The sequence below is a fragment of the Zychaea mexicana genome (genome assembly GCF_025766255.1).
Source record: "Zychaea mexicana strain RSA 1403 chromosome Unknown BDB00scaffold_27, whole genome shotgun sequence".
Classification (NCBI taxonomy): Eukaryota; Fungi; Mucoromycota; class Mucoromycetes; order Mucorales; family Lichtheimiaceae; genus Zychaea; species Zychaea mexicana.
The window spans coordinates 333,859-352,323 of NW_026516690.1; the positions used below are offsets into that span (position 1 = coordinate 333,859).

The window sequence follows — 18,465 nt, forward strand, 5'->3', positions numbered from 1 at the left end:
TGCGTCGGTTAATTTACGTTGGAATTCTATGCGTAACCCATGTTTCTTTGGTATTGAGATTCTCTTGAGCGCATGCCAAGCATCTTGGACGATTCTGGTGTGGATGGCGTTATCTTGTTCCAAGCGTTGTGGTCGATACTTTTGTAAAATAGGATCGAGGAGGTGACTGCCATAAATCTTGGAGCTCTCGTCGATAGCTAAAGTGTTTGGCGTTGGTACCGGCATATCATCGTCACTGTCGTCTTCCGAGTCGGTTTCATTAATATCCCATGCTTGCACGTCATTGTCGCTGCTATGATCAGTTTGACCAGCTTGCGATTCCGGATGATCCACGCTCTGCGATATGTTTAGTGTTTCCTCGTTGTGCACGGTGGCGACAGGCTTAATAAGTTGATAACAAGGACGGAGTGACAACAAACGCACTAATATACAAAACGGAGCAGCACCAAATGACGAAAGTGGCTGCCTATCACATAATTGCAACTTTGCCGCAGGGACCAAGACAGTAGTAACTTCAACCAGTGCACGATTTTCCGTTATCGTCCGCTTATTAAAGATTCTGGAAAAAAGTCAGGGTTAGCTTAATATTAGTAATATGATTTGACTTATTGTGTTATTCCTACTATGAATTGGTGCAAGCAAGGAGTAAGTAAGGGAGAGAATATGTACATACCCACTTTGTCTAGCATCGCTGATTTTCCCGCGCGCCACCTCCACAGTACCATCGTCGCTTAGTACTGTTACATGTACACCAGCTCGTCGATTTATGATGTCGTTTCTAGGCGATGTCACTTGGAGATAAATTTGCCGACTACTCCAGGCATCCAAAGCTGCATAGTGTACTTGCTCGTCAGTAAGTCGACCTTCCCAATTGCCTTGTTGTAAATCCTTGGATAGACGATGTTGTAGAATTGTTGCGCACATATCTGCCAGACTTGTTCCAGTAATTGGTTTGCATTTGTACTCGTTGCATATTGTCAACAGGTCCACGACATTGGATGCTTGAAGGTTATTGAATTGTTGAGGAAAAGATTGTGAAAGCCGAGTGATATCATTTGCGATGTTACGCCCAACCTTGATGATATCTTTGCGATTAAGCAGCGTCCAGATAGCATGTGGCAATGATGATAACTTCTCCAGCTTTAATATTGATACTCGGTCGTCATATGCAACTTGTATTATTGATACTGGATGCCACGTTGGATCATTTTCATGAAATGTCCACTCTGCGTCAAGACCAACGACGATCGGTTGCTGTTCAGTGCCATTTTGTTCGAGTAGTGGTGTCAAAGCAGCTTCGATTTGCAAAGGTGAGCTGTGAATTGTTACTGAAATTGTTGGTGGTAGCTGTAGCTGCGGCAGATGATAATATGGATCAGCGACTATACGTGGATGAACTTCAGTACGAAGAGATTCGATTTGTGTTTCAAAAAACTGTTTATCGGCCTCGACTTTGTCAGTAAAAAGGATTTCTGGGTGACGATGACCATGGGCAGTAAGACTTTGTAGCATGGCTAATCGCAAAAATTAGTTTCGGTTACTGTAATGCAATCAGAGGAAATTGTAAGAAAGAAAGTATAGTATACCTTGTATTCCTTGTTCTATGTGATCCATGGATGTAGTAGGCACAAAAGCTTGATACCGAATCTCTCCGTATTCGTTTGTCATTGATACCAACCCTTCAAAAATTTTGCACGAATCCATTTTGCAAAGATGCTTTGTCACCTATTATCAAAAACAAACAAAGCACTTGTCAGAATATATACACAAAAGCAAATAAATTAAACTCACCTTATGGCTGTGGTCAATGTTGATTATGGTGGCTGGTAGAGAACTCATGTGGTTGTAGTGGTCGTTTATATGCATTTCAACAAATTCATTGTACATTTTTGTGAGATACTTAGGACCAGGTGTCGAACCACCATATCCATCTCGATCATCGAATGATGGGAAATTCTTGAACTGCCTTGATGCCGAGTGCACTGGTTTATAAAACGAATTGATTGCCGACTGTCTAGTGGGTGATGGATTTTGCTGTTCGTTAGAATGTTCTTGCTGCTGTGGTCTTCCTTCCGCATACTGCCATTCAATTTTGTCGTGTCGCAGGTGGTGTCTAGTGCTCAATGCTTTTGCAAATGGACCGGGCCCCATTCCGTTACCAAAGCACAGCCGCATATTTGTCATCAACTCCTTGGATACACCACTTTTATGTGAAAGTGTGGCCGGGTATTCGAGCGCAAGTTGTATGGGTAGCGATTTTTCTATCAAGTTCTCGTCTGTGCCCATAATTGTGTTGACGTCGCATCCGTCGTTTTTGCATTGATATCGATAGGATAGGATGTAAAAAAAGTCGTCGTCGTCTGCGATGCGTCTGGCAAGTGGGTTTGATGGAAATCCAAGCTCTGTGAGTTTTTGCTTGCACTTGGGACACTTGAGCTCTTCTACCAAAAGGTGGACAAGCCAAACGAACACACGTGGCAAATATAAGTCGGTTGGTTCAAAGTATTTCTTCTTGTACATAGCGAAAAAGGGCGCTGGTGGCAAAACCCAAAAGGTCTTGTTTTCGTAGCAAGCTGGCATTCCTTTGCTTCTTCTTTCTCTGTCAATTTTGTTGCGGACACTTGTCAGGTACGGCTCAAATACTTTAGGCGTTGCCAAGGTTTCCTCATCGCGTCCCACCATCGGTGTCATTAAATCGTTAAACTGATGAAAAATAAATGAGCAAAATTGAGAGAATGTCCCTCAATAAGTGAGAGTCGAGCAGTGGAAACATACTTCACTGTGTGTAGATATGTCAAACGTAAAAAAGTACTTTTTGACAGTGTCGTGTCAAAGTGGTTGTAGCAGCAGTAACCCGAGTATTCACCCTGCACTAGGGTTCCCAGCAGCTATATATATACTGCGGAACGCACTCAAGCTTTTGTGTAACGCTGGCTGTTATTCTTTATTCCTGATTGGACAGACTTTATTCCACCTTTGTTATTGGCGTAAATAACAATGCCGCACTTTATTTTTTACAAGCAATTGGTCAGTTTTTCTATACCGCACTTTATTCTGTAAATTTAACTGGCTAGGTCACTACGGGTACCGCCCGACTGCCCATACTGGCGGTGGAGCGCTATCTTAAATGGGACTTGTTTTATATGAGGCGCCTAATTAGGGCTTTTAGGTTACACAAAACAGAAAAAAATACGTATTACGAGCTGGTATGTTACGCCGATGGGTCTCGCTCTTTCTTTACAGAATCGTACGCGCACGGCATGGATCGCCTAGCTCATCATATACAGCTGACTCACTCCTCCAAACGACACTTTTTTCAACGAATCTCACAAAAAAACAAGAAGCATGGCAGAAGCGAGAATCGAGCTTTGCTGATACGGAAGCAGCTTCCAAAACCACAAAGACGAAAGCTCAGAAATCTCATTCCAAAATTATGCAGACATTAGCTACTCCGACACCTTATTCTAACTGTTTTAGCTGGCTGGGTGCAAAGGTGACGATAAGGCGTGTTTTTTCGAGGGGAGAAGTTAGTGTGTTGTCATACAGGAGAACTTGTCAAAACGAATGTCGAATACTTTGTTCGTTTTAAATTTGATGGGACAGGGTAAGTAGTTTCATCATATACAACACTGTCACACAATTTCTCTAATGATACGATCCTTTGTTGAGAGAGCTCCCTCTAGATGGTGTTGTTGGCAACGATCCTTGAGTGTTTTCCAGTAAAGGAAATGGGTTCTCCGCCGCTCGATGATGTGTTGTTGCTGTTGGAAGGATCTTATACGATAAAAAGTTAGCGTACGAATGATGGGATGCCAACACCATTGTGGTTTTTAAATTCGCTCATAAAATAGCTGCTTCTCTCCCTGCTTTTATTGTGTGGTAGCTTCTCTGTGCGTCCTTGATCCATCCTGCCTTCTCTGATTCTCTTCTTATTCATTGGCATTCACCTATCCGTACCAGAAACAAAAGCCTTCAATTTTATATACACAATAACATCAGCCCCTATAAACGTACCTGATAAACCATTGGTTGCCAGATTGCTTATGGTTATATACAATTGCTAGTTTTTGCTACTTTATGGGTGTCGAATGTCGTCGTTTTTGAGTAATAATCATTAGGAACGGGCTCCATCAATGATGCGCTTGTAGCCGAATGCAATTTAATCAGCTGTTATAAGGCGGGGTGACATAGGAAAAATAAAGAGAAGGATAGTATATTTTTTTTAGAGTTCTTATCAGTATTTGCCAGAACCCATTCACAGAACTACAATTCGATATATAATGATAATTCGATATAGTGATGGGACTTAGGTCTCATTGCTTGTGACACTATAGCGAGCGGCCACTATAAAAAGAAACCAATTTTAGGGCGCCATGTTGTAGCGATGTTGGAAAGAATTCATCAGTGCAAGCATTTGGTTCTAAGTTGATTGTGTGAATTTGCTTTTAGTATATGATGTGCTACCGCCACCTTGATGCTTTATAGAATTAAAAAACCCTTACAGCCATGGATGATTTATAACTGTCGCTGAAAAACATAACTGAATCCGAGACTGGCCAAATTCCACCTGCTGCCATAGCAATTTTCACGCAAAGCGTGTGTGCTCTATCAACCCGCTTGTCAAAGAGCGAATGGACGGCTGATGTGCGGTCTAGATGGGGCGACCCAGGCGGTATGTTTAGGTCAAGCACGGCAAGCTTCCGTATACTTGCTAAATCTTCTATCCATGTACTTGTTATGCAACGGATGTTATGTAATCGCAAGTGCTCCAAGTTGGAGTTTCGCATTCCAGTGACTAGCATGTTCAATCCTTTTCTAGTAAGCTGCTTGGCATTGGTAATATTCAGCCGCTTAAGTTTCTGATAGGTTGATATAGCCGTTAAATGATCGTCCGTAATCATTCCAGGTGTTAAAGCATTCTTCGTCGTGATGATGGCGAAATGCTCAAGAGATGTAGTGCTTTTAAACAGCTCGGAAAACCCACGGGGCGTTACCAGACAGCCGTCGTCTTGGATACAAAGCGAACGTAGATATCGGCGATTTCCTAGCTCAGTGAATACAGTATCATCCATAGTATGTGGCGTTGCGGGTAACGACACGGATTCCAGTAATGGACAGGACCGTACGATAATACACATAAACTCGCCCGACTTGATGGTGGTATCAGTAGAAGAACCGATGGTTGTCAGTGACCCCTGGACCATTGTTGTTACAAAGGTCAACTTTAGAGTTTTCAAAGATGGCAAGCCGTTAAACGGGAATCGATGTGGGCAGGCGTTGAATGATGTGACAACTGCTTCATAAGGTATATCGAGCGACACCAGTGTTTTGCATCCCATCCGAAAAAGCGTAGCAACTCGATCGATTTCATTGAGACATAAGACTTGTTGTTGTTGCTGTTGCTGTTGTGAGGGCGCAGTGGGAGTAATATAGGGTATATGGTAAGAAAGGTGCTGTAAAAATGTTGCTGCTGATAATCCTGACGTGATTGGGTTTGGTGCTTTTGCAGTAAAAAATTCTCTTTTATATATTGCTGACATGTCGATTGTATTCAATTGCACGTCATTGCTGCTGCTCAGACGCAGTAGGTGATCCAGAAGAGAGACTCTGCTTTCCGCGTCGTCATACATCATATGGCTCTGATCCAACGATAACGACCTGAGATTAGGGCAATGTTCGAGAAGGCGCATCAAATCAATCGCTGTGATGCGATTGGTGACAAGGCCGAGTTCAACAAGTTTCAATGGTTTGTTATTCTTGAGGCGTAAACGCGACAACACTGTTATTGCTGATCTCGATGATGACCCATTCGACCTTGTTACGGCGGTGGTATCCTTCAGTTGAAGTCGCGAAAGCTGGGTACATTCGCTCAATATATATGACAGTGCGTCAATGGATAGTCCTCCACAATCGTCCATATCGAGACATAAGGTGCGAATAGTGTCTCTGCAGGATTGTATCAGGTTGCACAACAAGTCATGTGTTATTGTGCATGGCCAGTGCAGAGCTTAAAGTAAATTAATTCGTGAACAATGAAAGATATTCCCACCTGTAATCATCTTTTCATACCTAGTGATTCGAGCCATCGCCACCTTATACCACCAAAGAAATTCAAAGTAAAATCTTTTGGCATTGACTGCTGCTGCTCTTGATGATGCTGATATTCAATAAAATTGCAGGTGGTAGCAGGAGGTGCAGCACCATATCTTTCAAAAAAATCTACGTGAAGCGTTCGAGTAAAGTCTGCAGCAAGTTTGACGGCCATTTTGCTCCGACAAAACGCATTCATCGTTGTATAGCTGGTTAACGCAAGCTTCTCCCACAGAAGATGTGCTTCGACTATATAATCATACCAGTGCTTGCAAATGACAAGGCAGGTTAGCCGATCCTTTATGGAGAGCAGCGCAAAAATTTCGGTAATGATCTCAGTAGGCAGAGTTGCCATAAATTTGCTATTACTGCGTTCAAGGCCACTTGCTTCTTCAATGTGGAAATGTTTTGTATCATTCATTGCCGGTATAAAATGGAAATAAAACAGAAAGAGGCAGATGGCTTAACTCAACTTTAGCAAGAACAACTGTGGTTCTTACATTTCTTTGTGACTTTCGGGCGACCTTTTTTGGAAGGCACTGACTCTCGTTCCTTTTAGGCGAGAGGTATTAACTTTTTTTCTCAAGCACAGAAGCGGATTGAGACATGAAATACAATGACTGTGTAAAATCTTCCAACTGCTATGCAACATGCGTGTCCACTAGGGTAATTATTTATTCCCACCAAGGCTACGCCATAAACTATCGTAAAATCAATACCACGACTTCTCTAACCTTACAATTGACATAGTAGAAAAAAGACAAATCAAATCATCAGTAAGTTCTCACGTACAAAATAAACAGGTTTGCTCGTCATATTTTAATCAGTAGTATTGTCGTAGAATCTATATTGTAATCTAGTTTGACATTTCCAGCGAAGATCTCTACCGCTATACGCTAGAACATGTGAGCCGCTATTTTTGGAAATGAAATATCCTTTTGTAAGATAATTCCTGCTGCCTCGGTCTACGTGCGTAATAAGATGGTCGTTCTCGTGGCGGACGTAAACATAACCAGGCACATTGATGGTTCTTTCGCACCCGGGACCTTTATTGAGATAGAAATTTGCGGCTAAACCTTCGTACTTGCTTACAGGTGTCTGTCAATATGTTGCGAATGATGCGGGTTAATATATTATATCAAACCAAGATGGAGAAGAGGTGAAGGATCGAAGAGTTAAGCAATAGTATCAAGGTGATGGCGTACTAAATACATCTGTATCAGGGGACCATTAAAAATGTATTTACGTACCATCACTTGAGTTTGCGCATCACCGTCTACTACTATGTTGATGAGATTATAAGGCTGCTGGCTGTTATTCCGATCTATATCCCCGACAACTGTGGAACTTCCTCGTAAGACACCAGCAGCAAGGTTCTTTGTGAATTTTACACCAGGCATATATATTTGCCCATCGAGAACAGCAGCATTCAATTCGTTGACTTTGATACCCTTTTTAAAAAAAACATGTTATAGATTAAAAAAGAGGTTTCAAGAACGACTATCATACGCGAAATTGTACTGTACTGGTTTATTATTACGAATCTTCACACTTACCGAGAGCTTCACGCTTCCACGTCCGATCAAGGCAAAAAGCTTGTTAAAGCCAAGTGAATTAGCATGAACACGACCTTCTTTCAAAAATATTGAGATATGTTCCAATATGAGATGGGAGTCCTCTGGTAGCAGAACTTGCAGATGGTACGCCTTGGATGCACTGTTGACGTTGTAATAGTTCTTTTCAACATCTAGCCAAACAGGACCATGCTTGATGTGAACATTGAGCCGTCCATGTAAGCAGTTCATTTGGAAGATATCAACTGGGTAGTCATCGTCGCCATTATTATACTTGATTTCTTGCTGTTGCTCCCGCAGGTAAAGACCCACCGCCCCTGATTGTTGTGGTGCCGTCACTGGTTCTTTTTGATCTGCATTTTGCTTGTGGTCCAGAAAGTCGACGGTAAGGTCAATATCATCATCAGCGGTTATCGATAGCCTGCGAAAATAGTGCGCAGAAAAGGAAGCACTCGCTGTCAAGAAATCCGCCGTAGTATCATAAGTAATTCTTGGCTGCAGTTTGTTGCCTGATGGAGTAGTAGTAGTAGTAGCCGCAGCTGTTTGTGTAGCAGTAACCGATGACATGCCGAAAAATACGTCATGGTCGGGGATACTGTTGCCACAGTTATCTGTAAATGAAACAGGAGCATAACACGGACCGAGTAGTTCTGCAAAACCAATTGTAACGTACTACGTGTTAATCCTAAGCCTGCATAACAGTGAAAGACATCGGATCGATTTACACCATACCTTCTCCGTAATTTGTGGCTAAAAGTCTGATTGAGTAATCCAGTTGATTCAACGACTCTACTTCTGGAAAGCCTCTTGGGTAAGTCAGATGGGAGGGCCATTTGCCACAAATGTCGGGGTAGTAATCAGGAAAGGATTTTGGGATCTTAATTGTTTAAGTTTTGTCATGTCAGCTATATGTAAAGAGTAAGGGCGGGCCATTACTTGAATTGCTGTTGCCTTACACAATTATACAATGCAAAGCATAGTACTATAATAAGGGAAAGCTTCTCACAGAAACTGAAGTGTATGCCTGTAAACCGTGCTCAATGGTAATTAATAATCAAGTAGAGCGGCTGCATTTGCAATTGGGTGCCAAACGTACGTGGGCGAGTATCCTTGGGAATTCTATTTTCAGCAGAACCGCTAAAACCGTCCCCTGATGAACTCTCGCTGTTGGATGAAGGAGTGTCTTTGATTTCTCCACAGTAATTGATATCGTTCTTGATTGTCCCAGGGCTGGGACCCTTTGTTTTCTTGTCCATAAGAGTCGAATAAGAAGCAAACGAAAGTAGCAAACGAAAGAAGACAAGAAAAAAAGTGCTCAGCAGCTTTATTGTACTGAAGCTGAAAGAAGTAGTACATGCGTTACTCAATGACTGGAAGTTTAAGCTTTGTGCGGCCCTGCTGTTCATGAACTTCCAATTTATGTGGCGCGGGGTTGCACCTCTTTTCGCGCTTTTTGGATCCTGGCGCAGCACACAATGGCTTTTTCCTACATCCAAGCCATTCTCCCTCCCATACCCAATTCTCTAAACCATCCTCTATCAACGATGTATTCTTGGACCGTTGCAACACCCTCGAGCTTATCGTTTGGTCGGGTGAAATAGACGGTCTGGTAGACAGACCTTGAGAATGGTACACTCGCTTCTCTTTTGACATGATTCATCATGCTTTGCGTTCCTATTGGACACTTTTCTTCATGACATTTGCATCACCGATCTCTCCTGTCACCTATATCCAGCGTATCACAGGGATTCTTGTTTGGGATATGACGAGGGCATTGTTTCTCTCCATTCATTTCAACTCTATTACTGTTATCTCTTCTACACACAGATCACTCATCACTATCTGTCAGGAAGATCTTTACACATCCTCCCTCATAACCCCCTTTAACATTCTCCCCATAATACCTTTTGTATAAAGAAAATAAAAACAACAACAAAAGAGTACAGTATATGAAATAGATGTCCCCGTCCTTTATTCCTATTCAAGTTCCCTTTTTTTTCCATTCCCTGTTATATTAACGCATACTATTTACATGAAGTTCGAGAATGTTTTGTTTTGCCTTTCGTAATCCTCAACCACCGCGCGCTCAATTTAAACGCTTGGCCGCCACTAAATATTTGCTAGTTTGTAGTCACAATTCGTTCTAGGAATGAATTATAAACTTTACATGTTATAGACTAAGCGCTGCGTTTTCTACGTTCGCATGGCATACGAGTTGCATGGTTTATGTGTGAATTGGAACGGCGTTTAGTATATACTTTTTATCAATAACAGACCCAAAAAGTAACTATTTTGATGCAGAGGTTATATATAAAGAGCAAGTTCAACTCTATCCAATATGTACGTTCCTGCTATTCATATGCCACCTTATCTAGCCAATGGCACCTGTGTATGTGTGTATTTGTCTGAGAGATAAGCTATTTTATCCTTTTGGCGTACATATAGAATCAAAATACGATGACTGTTTAGAAAAGAGTTGTATTACGATAACAACCGCTCTCCTTTCGTTTTTTAAATATGTCTAATGGGAGCGATTTTTTTCTTATTTGTCAATTGTTGTAATGGTACATATGCGTTGCGATAAACGAAGCATGTTGCTGCAATTTATCCTCCCCTTCCCCGTGACTATAAGCTCGAACAAGACCGTTTTTGTCCTTTTCTTGGTCCGGATGTCAGATATAAAAAGATTCATCAATGCATCTTATCACTGCCGCTTCTCTCTTTTGTATAAATGGGCAAACATCCCAACGTAACACTTCGCCCTCATCAAACGGTATCAATTCTTTAAATCGTTGATTTGCTGCTTTTCTCGCAATGGGCAAAAGACACCAGATCTATCTTCCCGACAATCGTATATACAGTTGCAGCACTTGTCATTCTCATTTACTCTCACACAGTTCTGTGGTCTCGAGAGCTTTTCAAGGCAGGGTAAATAAATGAAAGAAACAACAATTTCGTTTGGAGAAGCTGATATCCCCTCCCTCTTGATGTGATTGTCTTATTAGCACGGATCTGCATATCTTGTTGGCCACGTTGTTAATGTAGCGATAGGCGTAAAGGAGGAGCGAATGTTATTGACTGGAATGCATACCGTTGCTGACATATCATGCAGCGTCTGCGGAACAAGGATCGGCTGGAAGTATTTGCATGCATTGGAAGAAAGCCAAAAGTACAAAGAGAGCAAATACATTGTTGAGAAGGCAAAGATTGCCAAAGAAGTGATATGGGATAGTTGATGCGGTATTACCCTACCACACGTCTTTCCCAACTTTTGTTATTAGAATTCTGATAATTATATTACTATTATGTTTCTTGCTATTCCCGGAATATAAAACACTAATATCATAAGAAAAGCTACAGTCCGGCATGATGTTGGTGATCTAGCCGTGCCGATCGATTGTATTATGGACCGGTCATGATAACCTTGTGTCATATTCCTTGTACCTGTTCATGTCAATGTCACTCTTTTACCATTTCTCAACGATATCCATATAAGGAACGTCTATATATTTTAGATGATAGGTATTGCACGCTTCATTTAGATAATGCCTCGTGACTGATACAGGTTTCATTACCACGCTTCTCACTACAAAAGAATTGTCCGTGCGATGATCGCTGGCATCTGTCGCAGGCAGCACCTCTTTGTCTGTACTGCGCCACGGTGCGGACATACTGTGCAGAAAAGTCGGAAGGCGGAGGAACGGGTGTTTGCATTGCCCGGTTCCGAGGGTTTTGTCCAATGCCTTATATAATTCTCATGGGACACAAGAATCAAAACGAAGATAGTGTTGTCTCTATCTCAAACTACCACCACCCATACAACTTAAAAACAATGCCTTCTGAAACTACTATTATACACCCTACAAACAAGCACAATCGCCCCTTTCCAACAACAGCCATCCCTTTGCATGGATTGGATCTTTTTGGCGCCCCCATTCAAATTCTGAATCATCGCTTCTTTCAACCACCAACAACGAACTCCTTTGCCGACGTTGTTGGAAACCTAAAGTCAAGTCTTGCCGAAGCACTCGAGCTATACCCACCCGTGAATGGAACCTTGAAAAAGGACAGAGAGAAAAACGTATATATCGCCATGGACGATGCCCATCGTCCAGGTACGCCGTTTACTGTCGAGACTAAAGACGCACCCTTCACCACCGATTCCGAGGATCTTTCTCCTCGAGCTGGTTTGGTGTTGCCTCCAGGGTCTACAACCTTGGCGGTAAAAGTGACACAGGTACATTAAAATGACAAACTTGGATACTTGGTGTGTGTGTGCCATTAGGTGTGTCAAAGAAAAAACGCAAAAACTCACGCTTCACAACGATTAAATCATTATAACAAGTTTTCATGTGGCACCGTTGTTATTGCTTCGTCGTTGCACCATCTTGTTGCTGATTTACGCGGCTTTCTCAATTTTCTTGAAGTATGGGCACAGCTTGCTCGAGGCGAACCTGTGGACTTTACAAGGATTCCAGATGACTGGACCCACACACCCGGTCGATTCTTTACACGTCTGGATCACGAACCAGTCGCTCCTCCACCCTTTACCGTCCTCCCTACACCGGCAACCAGAGCATACGCGTACCTGACGCAACCTTCGGAAGCGACAAGGTGGAAGATCAGCCAAAGTGAAATGGAACAGCTAAAGAAGGATTTCTCTCCTGCCTGCAAGGACGCATGGATTTCTTCAGGTGACGCGCTCGCCTCGCTTATCTCGGGTGCCATCACACGTGCGCGCGCACGTGCAGATGTGCAGAGGTTGGAAGGACGAAGCAGTGAAGAGACGCAATCCGAGAGCGTTGCCATGGCAGCCGATGGTCGTGACCGTGCACCACACGGAAACATGGCGGGTGGACACTATTTCGGAAACTTTAACCATCTGTGGAGTGCAACCCTCGCTCGCGCCGATCTGCTTACCGCGACACCCAAGGCTGGATCCCGTGTTGCTCTTGCCATTCGAAACGAGCTCAAGGTGCAACTTTCACCCGATGCCATTGCTAACAGGGTCGCGTTATTTGAGAACACGAACCCTCGCAAACGTATCACTTGGACTGCAGACGTCATTTTGTCCAATTGGTGCCGATTTGATCTGCAAGGCGCTTCGTTTGATATGGGATGGGGAAAGCCTTTCAAGGCGACACCTGGCGCTGGCGCTGTTTTTCCACCTGGATATTCGTTAATGACACACGATAAGGCATCAGGAATTTTCAATGTGTTAATAACAGTGGAGGTGGAGGGCGGCGCTGCGTTGAAGGCGGATCCTTTACTGAACAAATATGCAGAACTACAATAGAACAGTTGCTTCATATCTTGTAAATAAACGGTGCTTACTCATGTTTTTGATCGTGTAGGAATACATCAAGGAATAACTGATTATTTCACAGATGCTCCTCTTTCAATTACCAAAGATATACTGTACTTTTACTTTCGACAAGTTTGTAACGCGTTGAACTACTTATAAAAAGCTACTTTGTCAAACAGTGTATTAGCCAGTTTATTATGCTATATTTATTAATAAAGTTGTAATATTTGGTAAGAGAGCCTTTTTCGGTAAGTTTTGGTTGATCCAAGTGTGGAGAAATAGTCCGTCGTCACACAAGATGTAGCCTAGTAGAAAGTTTTTTTTGGGTACTCTTGAGTGTGCGTTTTATCCTTTTCTTCCTTTTTCTCCAATTTATTATCCTTGTAAATACATTTAAAAAGGCAGTATATGCACTTGAAAATGACTTCAAGCTCATCGTCAATTACATCGACAGTCCGGTGCAGTAATAGCAGCAATATGAATGTTGCAGAAGAACAACAAGAGATGAGGAGCAATGAATGTAACAACAACAGTGCTGTTGATGAACAAACCATCCATAATAACCACAACGACACAACAACAGTAGCAGCATCGATAGCAAACACACATCGGCAGCCAAGCACGCAGGCGATCTACCCAGACCAGCACATTGAAGATATCGACGTCGAAGCATTATCAATTCGAGAAGCGACAAAAGTAGAAACAAAAAGCAACAACAGCATCATTACCACCGACGACGACAACGACACCAAACCAAAGACTGCCGCTAATAATAACAGCACGGTAGATCGGATATTCGCCCATCCACTTTTTCCAATACTGTTATTAGTGGCTGCGGGTTCAGCAGTTTCATTTCAATCAGGTGAGTTATATATAACTTTCTTTTGGGTGGAATCCAAGATCACCATTCACTACCACCCATTGAGCGTACCTTTTGATTTGTGTGTAATGATATGGGAAAAGTATAATCCGGTCTTTATTTTTTTGATTCACACGTTATCAAATTAGGAATGAATGCTGCAATGAGAGCTACTGCTGGACGCGCCTTTTCATCAGTGACCAACTTTACAACGGGATCGCTTGCATGTTTGCTACTCTTTGCACTAGACCTTTTAATCCTTCGTACACGTCCTCCACGCTCTAGTACTATCAAAGGTTAGCCAGAATCTCAATGGGTGTTGTGAAAAGTTGAGGACAATCTCTCACTTTTGTGTACTCCTTCAAACAACTTGTTGCTATATAGACGCGCCATGGTACGCATGGATGGGTACGTTTCAAAAAGACGACGACGACGGGACCCAAACGTGGAAAGATAAAAACAACCCTAACTAATAATACCAGTGATGGTCTAGGCGGTGTGTTAGGAACTTACTACATCCTTGTAAATATCTTTCTTGTGCCCGTTCATGGAGCTGGAACCGTGCTCAGTATCTTTGTCTGCTCACAGGTGAACAAAACCATAGTTATCATAAAAAAGCTATACGTAACTGATATTAAATAATATAAAAAAGGTGATCTCGGCATGCATCATGGACCATTTTGGCTTGACGGGCATCAAAAAACGGCGCTATTCGATATGGAGAATGCTGGCGTCGTTAGGGTTGATCGGATGTGTTGCTGTGATCACCTTGTTTTAATAGTCTGGCTTCTATATAAAAAGGGTTATTCGGGAAGGGGGGGGTGAGGAACGACCCAGTTGGGTAATCGAGAATCTTCCATTAAAAGTACTCGGAATCTCAAATCGCGATAATGTACGACGTTGAAGTAACTCCCCGCCTTTCTTATCAGGTCATGCTTTCTGCCTCCCCTTCTTTTCTCTTTTACCCCTGAATCGTAATCTCCAATAGCCATAATCCCCCGTTTCTTACCCCACCACACACACACCCTGGATCCTTTAACGCAGCATATCCGACCTTTCGTCATCACTCGATTAAAAAAAAACAAATGAGGGGCTGTTAAAAAACGAATTTGTTATTCGTCCTCCATTTCAACTATTCGACCCGTTACATAGGGCGCCGCTTCAGCCGTCTTGGCTGCATTTATTCGCCAAGTGTCATCGCGTGGATAGCTGATCTCGCTGTTGACAAATTTGACCCGATTGGAAGAAGACATGGGGTCGTTATCTGGTTTAGCTTGTACTTGAATGATCGGATACTGTATGATACGTGCCTGTCGTTGTTGTTGTTGTTGTTGTTGGTGATTGTTGTTTCTATTGCTGCTGCCCATTATTACATTGGTGTTTATGCTTCGATCGCCGTCGTTCTCGATCAAGAATCCTCGCGATTGAACCGTGAGCGATCCTTTGCGTAATAATTTAGAGTAATCTATGCAATTAAAAAGAAAGGTATATATTGGCATGAGAAACTAGTACAACACACCTTCTTCTAGCAATATTCTAAGCTTACGTAGACCGCAGGCATTACATAACGTCCGAGCTCCATCAGGACCCCTTCGCCATTCGGGCGTTTCGGTAGTATTACATGAATGACAGCGCTGTCCAGCAGTACTCCGCTTCTATAATTCCATGGCATCACGGTCAGACTATCTAGATTTTGACATCCATGATTACGCGCTGTCCCCACTGTAGAGAGACACAGAGAAACTTACTGCACGTCTTTTGATTCTCGGACGCACGTCTGAATCGGGTCGCGATCGGCGAAATGTAATGCTGCTCTCCGACAAGTCAGACTAAACGTGGGTTGTTGCCGTCATACGTAGATGGGAATGGTTAATAATCAGTATACACATGATTTAAGGTTATAGGAGATTAACTGGTTTTGGGTTTACGAATATATAAAAAAAGAACTCAGATCGATCGATTTACCGAAAAGAAGAAAAAGCTTCTTACCTCGGTAGCAGTAGTTATCAGCGCGCTTCCATTATTATCGTAATTCTCCTGTAGCAGACGATGTTGGTTCTTCTTTAGTACTTGTTGTTGTTGTTCCTGCAGCATCCCTAGGGATGCTAGCATGTCCTTTGCTGTCTGTGCTGCCCTGTACAGCAGATCCTGTCGAACCATTTCTCTTTGAGATTGCTCTTTGCAACGTTCCAGATGATCGCAAAGTGCTGAGCATTGATGTATGATCTATCATAGAACATAAATCATTCGCACATACACACACAAGTTAGTCAAAAAAAAAAAACCAACCCCGTTATTCGGTTCCCTGAAAGTCTATGACGTACATCTGCGACATTGACATTTGAAGAAGATGGAGAAAGAGGAGAACGGTGATGGTGTGCTGAGGATCGTCGGTGTCGCTGTTGCTGGAGTTGTTGTGGCGTCGTCATTTTGATAGTGTTGTCATCCGTATCATTATGGATCGTACTTATGCTACTGCAACTATTACTGCTGCTGTTCTGGATAGTGTTGTGATGATGGCTGTTGTTGTGGTTGCTATTTATATGATTATTGTTTGAAAGATTACTGTTGCTGCTGCTATTACTGCTAAGCGCACTGTGGATGTTGCTACTGCTGTGGCTATCGGAGACAGATGGTATGGAATTTGAAGGTCGTTTTGTATTGTCATGGATCGATAAGCTATTTACAAGAGTGGTGTGTGGTTCGTAGATATTGTTACTACTATTGCAAGACGTACTATTGTTGTTACTGTTGCTGTTGTTGCTTTGTGGGTATCTAAGTTTCGGTAATTGTACATCTGATGGCAAACTGTCGTATTGATCGGGTATGGATGGCGGAACAGCAGAAATGGATTCAGTGATGGACGCAATGGAGGTTCTACAATGTATTTACAATAGATAATCAGTCAACTTTTTAAAACAGCAAGCATGTCTAAGCTCATAAAAAGTGGGGAAAACTACAGTGATAACAAAAATAGAAATCACTCCATTTACACTTTTCGAAAACTGTTGTTGCTGTTGTTGTTGTTGTTGTAAGCATTGTGTGTAGACTGAGGAGACGGGAAACCTTCTACTTCTTCACCAAGGTCACTGCAGAGTTGGGATATATCCATGCAAATACAAAGTATCAGATAATAATATACGAATTGAAAATGTAAAGAAAAAAAAGCAAAAGAACAGGAACGAAGGGGAGAAAAAAGAGCGGCGCTTCAGAAACTCCCAACCGGATGCATTGTGTAAAGAGGACAGAGATTTTTAGCAGTCATTGAGTGAGTATATAATAGGCATTTTTTCTCGCCACTACTTAGCCATCTGCCTTGGTTTTATTTCTTCAACAGCAGCACACACATATAGCAGACATGTATGTTTACAAGGATTGCTAGACATGCTTCTTTAGCTGGGCACTTGCCTCTTCTTTTTTTTTGCTGGCCCTTTTCGGCGTTCCAACTATTCGGTTTTGAGCGTTTGAGGTCTCTATCGCTTGCTCCAGAAATGGAACAGCGCTCTAGTAATCATACGCTGTAGCGACCCCCCCTCTCCCTACTCCCCAACAGTGCAGTGCAGATATTGCTCAGCCAACAAAAAACTCAGTATGTGCAACTCTAATGTGTATATGTTGTCGTGATAAGTATGTATGTGGAAGTTTGGTGTGGGGGGGGGAAAGTAACCAAAATGCGCGTCTTTTCCTTTCGATCTCTTTCTCGGTTCAATATGATAACCATCCGATTATTTTCCTTCTGCCGAATCTTACAATCTCTTGTTGCTATCTTATATAACTTGACAAGTATATAGTAGGCTGGGAACAAGTCAACAATGATCGCCAAAAGTACAAACACATATGACATGCTGCTGTAGCAAGACAGCATGCTGTGAGCTACTACTACGATGATCGTGTGCTGCTGTGAGCTAGTGACCCTTTTTTCCTATACAGGAGCTTAAGAGAAAGGCGTCTTTTTCGATCATCCATATTATGAATCAAGCACCCTTTTTTCCTCAATCCACTATGCTATCTCTTTTATCAATAATAATGTACATACTGCACCTCGAAAAGGATGACGCCAGGAAGGGGGGCAGGAAAAGAGAACAAAGATCGAAGAAAAAGAAGAAGATAGCAGCAGCAGCAGCAGCAGCATATATTCCCCTCCCCCCACCCCTCTTCGATCTAGCAGCTACTACAATCTAGTCTCCTCGCAAGCATTATAGATAAGGTACGGCTGGCGTAAAGCTACGGCATTTAAACATTTTTGGTGCGATAATGCAAAATGATGATATGATATGTATTACTTTCTTCTCTGTATAAGTATCACCCACTTATTCCTCCCCCCTCCCTTCTATTTTTTTCCTTTAAATGTTCTAGCAAAATCTCGATTCTGCTAATGCACGTTGCAATACTCTTGAGCAAAAAGAATAACATCAACCTGTCATTAAGCTTAAAGATAGATCAAGGAGGACTATCATTCCACATCCACTATTAATAGTATAAAAATAGAAACACTCCATGTCCAATAACAAGCGAAATATGTAGATAGTATAAACAAATATGCAGCAGCATCCCATCGATATCTTTGCATCCACTCCCTTCCTTGATTTTCAAATGCACGATTCTTCTTAAAAACAAAAATGATTACAGCTAAATTA

General features: G+C 42.3%; 6 protein-coding genes across 6 annotated transcripts; 3 read left to right on the forward strand and 3 right to left on the reverse strand.

Moving 5' to 3' along the window:
- Positions 1-4,360: 4,360 nt before the first annotated feature.
- Positions 4,361-5,209, reverse strand: BDB00DRAFT_818466 (uncharacterized protein; the record flags this gene model as incomplete). The annotated part of the gene is made up of 2 exons (XM_053123155.1): positions 4,503-5,209; positions 4,361-4,420 (listed from the first exon to the last, which is right to left on the reverse strand). The coding sequence occupies exons 1-2, from the start codon at positions 5,202-5,204 to the stop codon at positions 4,364-4,366; spliced, it is 759 nt and encodes a 252-aa protein (XP_052980807.1). The 5' UTR covers positions 5,205-5,209.
- Positions 5,210-6,873: 1,664 nt separating this feature from the next.
- BDB00DRAFT_818469 (uncharacterized protein) lies at positions 6,874-9,036 on the reverse strand (the record flags this gene model as incomplete). Its single annotated transcript, XM_053123156.1, has 6 exons — positions 8,761-9,036; positions 8,621-8,688; positions 8,397-8,541; positions 7,647-8,314; positions 7,341-7,541; positions 6,874-7,188 (listed from the first exon to the last, which is right to left on the reverse strand). Coding segments are annotated over exons 1-6 (1,517 nt in total), but the record flags the coding sequence as incomplete, so codon positions are not given.
- A 1,442-nt stretch (positions 9,037-10,478) lies between these two features.
- BDB00DRAFT_903046 (Yippee/Mis18) lies at positions 10,479-10,921 on the forward strand (the record flags this gene model as incomplete). The annotated part of the gene is made up of 2 exons (XM_053128561.1): positions 10,479-10,592; positions 10,670-10,921. 2 exons carry the CDS (start codon positions 10,479-10,481, stop codon positions 10,898-10,900), a joined length of 345 nt encoding a protein of 114 aa, XP_052980809.1. The 3' UTR covers positions 10,901-10,921.
- A 57-nt stretch (positions 10,922-10,978) lies between these two features.
- On the forward strand, positions 10,979-12,960 carry BDB00DRAFT_938307 (transferase; the record flags this gene model as incomplete). The annotated part of the gene is made up of 3 exons (XM_053129277.1): positions 10,979-11,166; positions 11,240-11,901; positions 11,950-12,960. Exons 2-3 carry the CDS (start codon positions 11,404-11,406, stop codon positions 12,958-12,960), a joined length of 1,509 nt encoding a protein of 502 aa, XP_052980810.1. The 5' UTR covers positions 10,979-11,166; positions 11,240-11,403.
- Positions 12,961-13,169: 209 nt separating this feature from the next.
- On the forward strand, positions 13,170-14,773 carry BDB00DRAFT_308137 (uncharacterized protein). The gene is made up of 6 exons (XM_053116870.1): positions 13,170-13,489; positions 13,553-13,831; positions 13,978-14,124; positions 14,213-14,236; positions 14,322-14,416; positions 14,481-14,773. Exons 1-6 carry the CDS (start codon positions 13,378-13,380, stop codon positions 14,604-14,606), a joined length of 783 nt encoding a protein of 260 aa, XP_052980811.1. The 5' UTR covers positions 13,170-13,377; the 3' UTR covers positions 14,607-14,773.
- Positions 14,733-17,040, reverse strand: BDB00DRAFT_308142 (uncharacterized protein). Its single transcript, XM_053116871.1, has 6 exons — positions 16,822-17,040; positions 16,153-16,705; positions 15,794-16,054; positions 15,577-15,657; positions 15,375-15,483; positions 14,733-15,293 (listed from the first exon to the last, which is right to left on the reverse strand). The coding sequence occupies exons 1-6, from the start codon at positions 16,938-16,940 to the stop codon at positions 14,941-14,943; spliced, it is 1,476 nt and encodes a 491-aa protein (XP_052980812.1). The 5' UTR covers positions 16,941-17,040; the 3' UTR covers positions 14,733-14,940.
- Between the last annotated feature and the right edge of the window lie 1,425 nt (positions 17,041-18,465).